At 44.8% G+C, this 12,427-nt stretch overlaps 1 protein-coding gene across 21 annotated transcripts in view; it reads right to left on the bottom strand.

The window, feature by feature from the left end:
- The window catches only part of ncor2 (nuclear receptor corepressor 2), a 151,907-nt gene that overhangs the window by 89,831 nt on the left and 49,649 nt on the right, over nucleotides 1–12,427 (bottom strand). For all 21 annotated transcript variants that reach the window (XM_083784860.1, XM_083784863.1, XM_083784877.1 and 18 more), the window contains exon 4: nucleotides 5,008–5,185. In XM_083784860.1, coding sequence (XP_083640986.1) covers nucleotides 5,008–5,185 — 178 coding nt within the window. The remainder of the gene's footprint in view (nucleotides 1–5,007; nucleotides 5,186–12,427) is intronic.

Genomic DNA, 12,427 nt, shown 5'->3' with positions numbered 1-12,427 from the left:
AGGCTGAGGAAACGTGTCTATAGCCAGGCCTGGGCTGTGGCTCAGCGGTCCAGGCACCTTGGCTGGTAATCCAGTCTGGCAGTGTGCCCCGGGTTCGACTCCAAATCCCGACAACCTTCACTGCATCTCTCTCCCCATTTCCTGTCAGCCTACTGTCTGTCCCTCCATTTAAAAAAATGTCTATAGCCAACAGTTTATAATAATAAATAATAAAATAATATTTACAAACACTAAAATAGTGATAATAACATGCAAAAGTGGTGCAGGAGCTGAGCTGTACTGGGAGGCCTGACCAAGCCGGACTCCAAACATGCTGCAGAAGACCTTCATCTTCTCTACCTCTTCTCACTCTCCAGCTCTTCAAACTCAAGCGGTAAGCAGCTCCCGGGCGTCACCGTCTCCCCAATATGCATACATCCACACAACAGTAGCACAATGTTATCTGGTTGTTCTAGGTTAGGTGGCGACTATAGCCTCGGCCTGTGTGATTTCTGGTCTGGAGGGGCAGGTGCTCCTATTGGTTCACCAATCTGAGACATCATTTACATAATCAAAATATCTCACCTGTCCTGCAGGCTGTCCCAAATTTGCAGACATCAATTTTGCACTGTCACTGTCTCTTTTTTTTAAATATATGTTTTATCCCACGATTTTTGTAACCCATTTTTCACCCCTGTGTCAATCATCTAATGTGATCCTGGGCTCTACACACCCTCTACCAACCTAGTCCCCATGCATATATGGGGGACAAGGGGAGAGCAACGGACTTGAACTCATGCTTCCTTCATGCCTGAGTGTCCAAGTTGCTCCTTTACACCTGACAGGGGGTAGTTTCCCTGGTTGGACGTAGCGCGTGGAAGGAACACGTTATTCCAACCAGTTCCTTTCCCCTCCATCAGGCGCCCCGGCTGGCCAGGGGGAGGCAGTTTAGTGACCAGGATTACTGCATGTTTTTTGTGAGGGTACCTACTACCTACCCTAGGGGACACAGGGAGAACATGCAAACTCCACACAGAAAGGCCCTTTCGCCAACCCCGCCTTCGGGTATGGACACTGATGACGCGGAGGAGGAAACACGCCGCCAGCGCCCACAGCGTCCTGAGCGGGAATCGAACCCAGGACCTTCTAGCTGTGAGGCGACAGCACTATCAACTGTGCCACCGTGCCCCCAGTGACTCTGTCACTGTCTCTGCACAGAACAGTGAGGCGGAGTAGCATTTCTGCATTGGACAGGATGTGTAAAAGGGTTACTGTACAGCGCGTACAGAATGTGCTTAGCCAGGAGGGAGTTGATGATGGTATGACAACTCTACACTGCAAAATCCAAAGTGTCACTCTTGAGAGTGTGTTTACACACTGTCACAAGTTAAATTAACACGGGGATTTCACAGTGTATCTGTCAGAAGTAGCACAGCTTTCTCCGGGGAGCTCTTCTCCCTCTGATCTGGAACCTCAACGCTGTCTTCTGTCACTGCCAGCAGGAGTGCGGCACGTCCACAGCCACTACACCTGTGTCAGTGTGAGAAGACGACAGGCCAATGGCTAATCCCCTTGGCAAGGCAGAGCTCACAGCTCAGACGCCCTTGGCAACAACACTCGCTATTGCCTCCAGTCATATTTCAGAACATGAAGTGCATGATGCCTAAGGCTGCAAAGGCAACCGTTTTTTTTGTCTCCAAATAACCCTCCTCATGTGTGAGTGTTCTATTTGTGTCATGTTCCTTCTCTCGCTGTGAGAGACTATGTGTTGATTATCGAGCACTTGCCTGTGCTAATGCAAGTCACATAGACTAAGAGCATGCATTCCAGATAATAGCTGAATAAAGCCGTAGACTTCCTGTTTTCATACTAGCAGGTGCTCATAAGTTCATGTAATTCCCTCTGGTTCACACTGCACGCACAGACTCGGCTGCATCTGCTGCTGTGCACTCTTCTGCTATGTATGCTAAAAGCTGCTAAAACCAGGTGACTTTCAAACAAATATTCTCTGCTTTCAATAAAGCTCCATGGTCTAAAACAGAACATTTAGGATAATGGGTTGGGAGAGAACATAATATTTTAAAAATATCCATCCCTTTTCTGAATAATTTAACATTTTTCTAGGGAGCAATTTAACCTTTTAGCAAGATATTCTATACTAAAAATGGTAGCTGTCTAAAATAAATCTGTCTGGGGTCTACAGGACGTGACAAGAGTCCTTCAGTGTCCGTTCCAGTGTGTGATGATTGCTGCCTAGACTTGTCCCTGAGCACTGTGCACCCTGTGCCAAAGAGCTAATCAGTCCACATGCAGAGCTGCTGCCAGTATTATGACTGAAAATATAGAGCATAACCTTCGTATGCCAATAGTTGGATGAGGGGTGGGGGCGAGCAAGTAGGGGAAAGGTGCCCTAGGAGAGGCGGTAGTACACAAGCACGCAGCTACCATATCAAGTCTGGTAGGCTGGAAGCGGTCCACTTTGCTCCCCGGCCACCCCAGCCCAGCCACAAATGTATTCCTGTCACCTTTGCTCTGCATGGATTTCCACAGCAGCATAAATATCTCTGCCGTACGGACAGCCTGCCCACGCGTTTAGCCGTGTGGCACACATGGAAACTTTGTGAGTTCACCACGGAGGTGTGAAGAATGACGTTCCATCAGCAGTCCTCCTACCAGACCAAACACTACAGCCTTACATTCTAAGACACGCACACACACACAGATCTTCCCTATTCTCTTTGTCCATGGGCCATGGCTGATCAACAGGCAGGGGCTTAGACAGCAGACCCCCCCCCCCCCCCCCCCCCCCCCAATCCAGGATTCTTTCAGGAAAGAAAACAAGGCCCCTCATTGTGCTGTGCGGAGGTCCGCCATGAGTAAGCCACAGGGCTCTGCCTGTACTGCATTATACATCAAGACAGCAGTAGTAGGATGCATCAATGGTTCGAGCTCCGTTGCCACCAGAGCAAGATGACGGTATGGCAGCCCACAGGCCTCTCAAACAAGTTGCTTTTCTCCTGGTTGTTAAAGCAACGTGCTCTCATGAGTCATGACACATTACAACCATCAGCTTAGTCAGACGTAGACTGACAGCACAAGAACACTCCCTCTTTTCCTGTTCATCTACCGTCTCTTACTCCTCCCTTTCCCCTTTATCTGTGCTTGTTTGCCCTTTTCCTTTTCTTCACTTCTATACCCCCCCCCCCATGCGGTCCCTCTCTTGCCTTCATTGGGCTCTTTCCATGCAGCGATTGTATCTGACGGCCTGTGACAGTAATAATGCGTTTAAATTACTAGTATTCCTGAATATTTCTCTGCTAGCTTAATTAACAGACAGTCATCATATTTTTTTTCCTTTCTCTGGCAGTGTGTCTTTTATTGGTGAATCTATTTACCGTTCCATTGCCGTCTGCCCCCGCTGGCAGTTTGAAGTGTCTCTGTGTGTGATTTGAGGAACATCGATCTCCCTACATCACACTAGCAAAATGAGCCACTTTGATCTGTCCATTCGTAACACACTTCCATCCACTGCAGTATTTTGAAATCTAGGTCAGCTCTATTATTTATTAATTGCTGTTTCACAACTGCCTCGGTCTTCTCAACACTGCTCTTGGAGTTCGAGCTAACCCGGCACAGCACAGAATAGCCTGCTCTGTGACTGGTATGGGGTGGCATGTCTAATAATACCCTCTGTAACCCTGGGGGGAGACAGGAACACTCAGCAGTATCCAGGCCACTGCACAGAGTGGGACGTGTGTGTTTGCTGCCATCACCTTAAAGCGTCCCTAGTACCCATTCAGGCTTTTCTTTCCCCCTGCTCGACGTCTTCAGTACACACCAAACTGTCCTGTCCTGACTAATGTCGGGAGAACATTTAGGTCAGACGTCCGGTGTAAAAGGTGTTAAAAGTATCTGTGTGCGTGACAGTACACACTGATTGTGTGCTGTTGTGCACCTGCGTGAGATAAATTAGCTCCATGCCAGTAGGTGGCAGTAGAAGGATGACGCAAGAATCCACGGGTCCGCCTGCAGTCCTTCCTCTTACCACTAGGGCCCAGCGCTTCAACATTGGAGTGCATAGCTGGCCCCTTGGTCGGAAAGCGTAGTGGGTTGATAGTAGGGATGTCCCGAAACACTTTTTTCGTTTCGAATCTGATCCCGATACCACAATTTCTGTGTTAGCCGATCCGATACGGATACCGATACCAGAGAATAATAATATAATACAAAAAAAAACAAGATCTTATTTTGAAGTCCACCAACCGTGAATAGTGTTTATAGCCATCTAGCTATATATCTTGTGTTGTGTTTATAGCAGACTCCTCACTCAAATGTGCACATGCAGTTTGGGCAACTCGAAAGCAAACATGGCCCAACATTTTTTCCCTGCCATAGTGTCAACCCTGTCCCTTTACCCCTGTGTTGGATCTGTGCTTAGACTGGCATATTCACCGATACCGATATGACCCGATTTGACCAAATAAGGGCCGATCCGATACTTTTCAGATACCGATACAGTATCGGGACATCTCTAGTCGGGAGTGCCCCGAACTTCTAGTACAATATATAAAAATCACATCCCTGTGAAGTGAGGGGCACTCTCATCATCATACATCATCATGCAACATCTCATACTGGCCAATCAGAATGCCTGTTGCCTGTGATTGGTTAGCTGATTTGCTCGTTTACATATGATGTAATTTTTCCCTTCAAAATCTAATCTTGAGACGTGTGAGGACAAAAGCTGTATATAGGAGGGGCTAGCGCCCTTCAATAAATGTATGCATAATGGCAGTAGCAAGCTCAATTGTGAACCTGTAATTTGCTAAAACTGTACACTTGGTGGCTATACACTTGCAAACAATGGCTAATTTTGTCAAAGAAAAAAGAACCCCAAATATTCCAGCGGGGCTCAGCAAGTCAACCTTCCGTTCCATCTGTGATTTTACATTCCCATGGTCAGCAGACCTGGAGGTCAGAGACTAGCAGAGCGAGAGTCCAGTGTTCAGGTTTAACATCAGCACTGACCTTTGCCATGTCCTCTGCCCCTCCCAGAGGCAGCGCTGGCCGGTGGGCCGAGTGCCTCATCAGAGACTCCGGCCCCATCTCCAGACGAGGACGTTTGATCTCGGCATATTCCACCTCTGATTGGCTGTTGCTCTCTGGAATGTAGATGGGCTCATAGCGGATATGCTGCTCCTGGACTCTGTAGGGGACAGACAGATGGACGGACGACAAGACAAATCAGAGACAACTCTTTGAAAATATAATGGGAGGCTTTTTGCCTACAGTATTGGCCTGGTAATAAACTGTACTCTTTGTCAAAGAGCTGAAAGGAGGCTACTAATTGGTAAATGGTGCATTTATATAGCGCTTTATCCAAAGCACTGTACATAGATTGTGCATTACATTCAACCATGCACACACACATTCATTCACAAATAGTGGAAGAAACCATCCAAGGCACCAACCTGCACATCGGGAGCAATTAGGGGTTCGGAGTCTTGCTCAAAGACACTTCAACACTAACTCTGGGGAGTCCGGGATCAAACCGGGAACCTCGCTCTACCGGCCACTCTACCCCTGATCCACTGCTGCCTTTAAAGTGACGGCAGTCAAGATTTCACCCTCTGACCTCTTTCCAATATCACTCTTAAGGGAATCATCTTTGCCCGTAAAGAAATCATCTTTGCCCGTATAACCACATTAACTCTGGCATCCCTATTTTTGGGCAAATTAACATATTTGATGCTAAGGACGAGTATACTCGTCCAATTAAATAAATACGCAAGGTGCTCTAGATGTGTATACTCATCCTAATCCGTTTAAGATTGCCTTGCTATTTTCCATTTCTGGAAGCACCCCGGTTGCGAGGCACGGTCTCGTCTGCACGGCGTCTGGCATTTCTAGAGCAAGGATGGACCTCGCTATTACTTTAGAATCCAAGATGGCGACAAAACCGGACGTGCATCATAGTGGAATTGCTTCTCATCATGCTGCACCCAAGCGCCACCACTTTTGTGCACCAGGTGGCTCTCATTGTAATTGCAAAAAAAGAAGATCTACATACAAGCACACAACGCATCACAGATTTTAGGAGTAGATAATTTTAGTAACAGATAATTTCCCTGTGGCATAATTTAGACAATATGATTATTAGAATCTATGGCCTGATATAGTCCAAGGCACAAGTGCAGAGCAGAGCTTCTTTATAAATTAGGGATTTGTCCTCGTTTCAACTGCACCACAGTTAAAACTGCAGTTAGTGGGAGACTGAATAAATGAAATCAATTACATATCAATGAAAGCCTTTGTGTCAGAAAGGAATGTTAGTCTCAGAATATAAATCATCAGAGTTGTACGGACATCAATAGCAATGAGACATTATTGATCTGCTGCCAACGAGACAAGATTTAGGCTTTATCAAACACGAGAGCCCTATAAAACGTAATTTGTATGCAGTACTGTATATTCCTTATTGAAACAACTTTGGCCGAAGTGGTAACAAAATACGCCTTGAGATCACAATGACCTAAAATGACACTTTCGGGCCCAGTCTGTACAGATACACCAGTCACGCTGGCTTTGGCTCACAGCAAAGCATCATAAAGTAAGCCTATAAGACCATTTTCTGCAAAGTGGGAACATGAAATAGGTCACCCAGAGCAAAAAAAAGTGGAAAAAGAAAACAGAATTGGAAAATGGTGACTCACTTGAAATAACAATCTGCTGTTAATGTTTTTTTCTTTTTCCTAAAGGCACTGTGGTATGGGTAGAGCAGCTCTACAGTGCTTTTTGTCAGTATTGTTGGCAAAGTCAATGGCCCCATATACACACACTCATATACATGCTCTGTTTGGGTTTTGACTCCCTTGCCCCCACCACTTCCTTCTATGGTCCTTGTACAGTGCATCAATGCTAGAACTGTTCTGGGTGGGCTGGAATGCTAACAATTACATCGGTGACGGGCGGAGGGCGGAGGGCGGATGCAGTGCTCTGTAATGTGATACAGTAGGTCGTGATCTGCTGTATATGTGTGGTATTGGTTTAAGAACCATGCTATGCACATGTTAATCACATTCATGAAATACACAAGTTCATCCAGGGAGGGCTGATACTAAAGTGCTGAGATCAGCTGTGAGCTGATTCCAAAGTGTGTACTGTAAAATCAAATGACGACAGACACTGATTGTTAAATTCACAAGTTGCTTCGATCTTCAATTCAAGGGTTTATTAGCCCGCTTGTAAATGGTGCTCTGTTCTATCTGAGGAAATGGGTTTTCTAAAGCCTAACCCCAGAGGCGGTTGCCAGAATGTCAGATACTTTTGCTGCCTATGTCAAAATGGAAGTGGCTTCCGAAGAGAAGGGGGAGAACTGGGAAACATAACCATAATTGCCGGTGCCGGCCCACAATGGGCTAGTGTGTGGTTTCTTAATGTGCCAAAGAACGTGGAGCCTTTCTGTGTGCAACAGGGTGCCTGTGTTGGCAGGGCAAAGGAATGACTGAGACCCCGTCTGATACAGCATGCTTTCACCACGCACCAGACAGGAGGACATGTTACTTAGTACATATGTAGAATATGCAGTGCTAAATCTGCATGTTAAAAAAAGGTGTCATAGGGCGGGCTGGACAGAGATGAATTGCAGATGCATTTCTGGTATAATTGCCTAAACAGTGTTGGGGGGGGGGGGGGGGGGTATGAATGCCCAGATGGTGCGTGAAAGACCGTCCCTTCCCCCAATGCACATCTCCCTCTTATTCACTCGCACACTTCCTCTGATTTCCATAGAGGGTTGGCACTTACATAATCACATCATGCCCGCACGCCCGCACACACACACACACACACACACACACACTCTCTCCCTCATGATGAGCGTGCAACACACACCCCCTCATGATGAGCGTTCCACACACACACACACACACACACACACACACACACACACACACACACACACACACACACACACACACACACACACACACACACACACACACACACACACACACACACACACACACACACACACACACACACACACACACACGATGAGCGTGCAACATAATCTCATCCCCGGGGAGGATTTGTCAATGTCAGAGTGAGAAGACAGAGAGATGTGTGTGGGGTTTATGGGGGTGTGTGTGGTGGAATAGGAGGGCGGGACCAGCGATAAACATCCTAAGAACCGATCCATTCGTTTCTCACTGGCTTGAGCCCCGTTACAACCAGAGCGAAAATCATGCATCACTGGGAAGCACCACCAAAATTGTGCCTCTGCCAATCTCTTCACTGTTCACCCCCCTCAGCCACCCTAGAGGAAAAGGCAGCTTGGCAGCTGTGTGGAGACCGAGAGAGGCTGGGAGAGTGCTTCCAGGGTTCGGAGCACCACAGCTGGGATGAGGGGAAACGGAGAAAGCACAAAGGAATAGGGGAACAATGAGGGAAAAGTCTAAAAACACAAAAATGTTTTGCTCTGGCCTCTCAAGTGACCTTTTAAAATGGCTGAGTTGAAATGATATCTCACCAGCTGTTAATAGCTAAAACAAAAACAGTGGTTAGCCAAGTTAACACAACCAGCCACCAGTAAATGCTCCATTGTGTCCCATTTGGTTGTTAGAAGAAAGTTTGATTTGCAAATTAGTGAAAGTGTGCATTATGGAAAAAGCAGATACTGTAGTTTAAGGATTAAATAAAAAACACTTATTATGTATCATAATTTATTTGCGTATTCAATTGCTGGTCTGCAAATAATAGTGGGGACTGGGAGTTTAAACTATGAGTGGAGGGTGTCAGATGGAACTGCAGATTTTAACACTTTCTAAACTTTTTCACAGCAGAGCGATGAGGTTTCTCTGTACTTCTGTGACCATCACTGCGCCTCATTATATTTCTAGACAACAAATAATTGAAAACATGGCACAGATCTGTTCAAATTGCCCAGAAATGTCAGGCTTATTATTTACCATGATGGAAATGACTGGGCGTTGTTTTAAAAAGGTCTTGGGGCGGAGACAAAGGGGCCTATTATGAATCACACACATATGGACAAATCATATTTCGATTAGTTATCACTTGCAATTGGCCTAATCACAATTTATTCAATTTATCAAAGATTTAAATCAATGTAATGTTGATTTACGATTAGCCAACAAGGATGACTAAATGTTGGCAATGTCGGTCGGTCCATCCATCCATCAGCTACTTTGGTTCCCAACAACATATCTAGAAAACTACTGACCGGGTTGCCATGTCATTTTCAGTGCTACTGCATGCTCCCCGGAGGAAGACCCTGGTCCCTTGCTGATTTTGGTGACCTGTGGCCTTTCACTAACCCAAACAGGAGGCCTACTTTGGTTAGACATAGCATTGGTTAGACATAGCATTGGTCCGACTGGATTAAGGTTGGTGAGGGGTGCGTTAAAACGACCGGATTAAGGTTTGTGAGGGGTGCGTTAAAACGACCAGATTAAGGTTGGTGAGGGGTGCGTTAAAACGATTGGATTAAGGTTTGTGAGGAGTGCGTTAAAACGACCGGATTAAGGTTGGTTGGGTTGGGAGAGGGTTAAGGTTAGGTTTAGGTGTGCTGCCCCGTGGGAGGTTAGGGTGAGGGTTTGAGATATCGGACCAATGGTATGTCTAACCAAAAGCATGCACCCAACACCAACAACCTTAGGCCCAATTTCCCCTTGAACACATCTGATTCATGAAATGTGCTGAACATATTCATGCTGCCCTGGATGAACACTAACCAGTTGACTGACCCCATTACGTTTCTACTAGTGCCATCCTCAGGCCAAAATGTAAACTTGTATTGGCACGCAAGATAGATACGAGACATTGACGATCTCTGTACTATGCTACCCACCATTAGAATATACAGCAAATTCCAACATATTAAAAGACAAACATAATAGCAGCTGAAAGATTTTTTTTAATAAATTGAGTTGGATACAAAAGAGTTGGATTTGTTGTGATCACATTATGTCCGGGTGTACACTTCTTTGGAAGACCTACTACCACACCAAGCGTAAACACTGAAAACACCAACAGACGTCTTGAATTGACATGGCAGTCAGTGTGTTAAGACATGTCTTGGGATTGCATGGCTTTAAAATGTACTGTTTCTCAACTAGCCTGGGTGATCTGAGACAGATGGGAGGAGGTGGGGGGTGAGAAGTGTGCAAGATGTTCCTGGAGTGAGGAACATGACGCAAAGAGGCACAGAGTCTCACCTGCCGCAACACTGTGTTGTGCTTTTCTGACCTTTGGTTTGCCAGTGACAGAGAGTCTGTGGGGATTAAACAGCAGCAGCAGAAGTAGAAACGCAGCACTCCTCATCAAGGAGATGCTTGAAAGCAAGAGAAGAATTAAGATGGAGATGAAGGATGACCATTACACTGTTCAGATGGAGATGAAGGATGACCATTACACTGTTCAGATGGAGATGAAGGATGACCATTACACTGTTCAGATGGAGATGAAGGATGACCATTACACTGTTCAGATGGAGATGAAGGATGACCATTACACTGTTCAGATGGAGATGAAGGATGACCATTACACTGTTCAGATGGAGATGAAGGATGAGTATTACACTGTTCAGATGGAGATGAAGGATGACCATTACACTGTTCAGATGGAGATGAAGGATGAGCATTACACTGTTCAGATGGAGATGAAGGATGAGCATTACACTGTTCAGATGGAGATGAAGGATGACCATTACACTGTTCAGATGGAGATGAAGGATGACCATTACTGTTCAGATGGAGATGAAGGATGACCATTACACTGTTCAGATGGAGATGAAGGATGACCATTACACTGTTCAGATGGAGATGAAGGATGACCATTACACTGTTCAGATGGAGATGAAGGATGACCATTACACTGTTCAGATGGAGATGAAGGATGACCATTACACTGTTCAGATGGAGATGAAGGATGACCATTACACTGTTCAGATGGAGATGAAGGATGACCATTACTGTTCAGATGGAGATGAAGGATGACCATTACACTGTTCAGCGTTTCCCCTAGGCTTCTGGATAAGCATGTTAAAGGACCACTTCACCACTTTTCAACCTATTTTCATATAGGTCCTGACTAATAATCAATAACCCGTCCACCAGTGATATCATCGATGGGGAATCCAAGCTAATAGAAACTGCAGGCTTTCTAGTCCTGAAAAGTTGCAATGCGAAAATGGAAGCCATCGTTCTCACGATAATACAAATCTAAACATTTTTGTAAAAAAATATCTTGTTTAATAACAATTTAAAAGATGTCTAATGATGATGTCACTGGTGGACGGGTTTCTTAACTGCCCACAGCCCTCCTGTGAGACACAGACTGAGTAGGCTGAAATTGTGCCATTTTATCATGATTATTAGAGAGGACCTATTTTCGTTGCTGTCGGGAGGAAACCTCTTAACTCCATTTTTCAGGTTTTTGATATTATTTTTGCATAAATCAGTGCTATTGAACACCCTTTAAGTCTGTGTGTTGTTTCGAAAATATTGAACCAATGGAAAGTAGTAAAAAACACTTTGGACAAAACCTCTTAACTCCATCGCACCCTAAAACGGTCTGCTAAAACAGCTAACTCCACCACCTATCTCCTTCTCATGTAAGTAATTGACAATATATAAAGTCAAAATATAAGGTTTTCTAAATTTCCTGAAAATTTTAAAACATTTTGGAGTTAGGTGGTTTCCTCAGCAGAGATATGAAGATAGGTTGAAAAGTGTTGAAGTGGTTCTTTAACTTTGTGTCCAGTGCCTGATTTTATCACCCGTTACATTAATGCCGCGGGCATGAGCATCTTAACACTTAACACTAGCATTTATTGAAAAATTAGGATCCAATTCATATTTTGAACGAGAGGCGGACGAGGAGCAGAAATGAAGCGCTAGTATATAGGGATGGGTATCGTTATGATTTTTTCGAGTCCGGTACCGATTCCGGTTCTGCTTATCGATTCCGGTTCTTAACGGTTCCCTATTTCGGTTCCAAAATGATATAAAAGAGGTCAAATGTTTAACAAAAAAGCTCAATGTTAAGACATGTAATGAATAAATAGTGTAACATCCTCTTCCTCCTCATTCAGTTGAGCCATTTGTGGATAATATAGTAAAAAAATAAATGGTATAAACTTAAGGTCAATTGTTTTTCACAAAGCTTTTATTACAAAGACTTTGCTTTAAGACAGATGAATAGAGTATAGACCAACATCCTTTCCTTTAACAGTTGAGCCATTTGTGGATACTACAGTTACCTCTTACTACTACTGACAATGACAACAAATATGCCTGAGAGACTACACAACATAAACATCACTGCAACACAAAGTCAGAAATCTAGAAAAAAATATCATGTGGTGCACAGTCTGCATGGCATGTCAGAGCAGAGTGTATACTGTATACTAAAGACATGTATAATG

Source organism: Protomyctophum parallelum (genome assembly GCF_964188405.1).
Source record: "Protomyctophum parallelum genome assembly, chromosome: 15".
Lineage (NCBI taxonomy): Eukaryota > Metazoa > Chordata > Actinopteri > Myctophiformes > Myctophidae > Protomyctophum > Protomyctophum parallelum.
The sequence above is the reverse complement of the archived record's forward strand: the minus strand, read 5'-3'. Positions and strand labels throughout refer to the sequence as shown.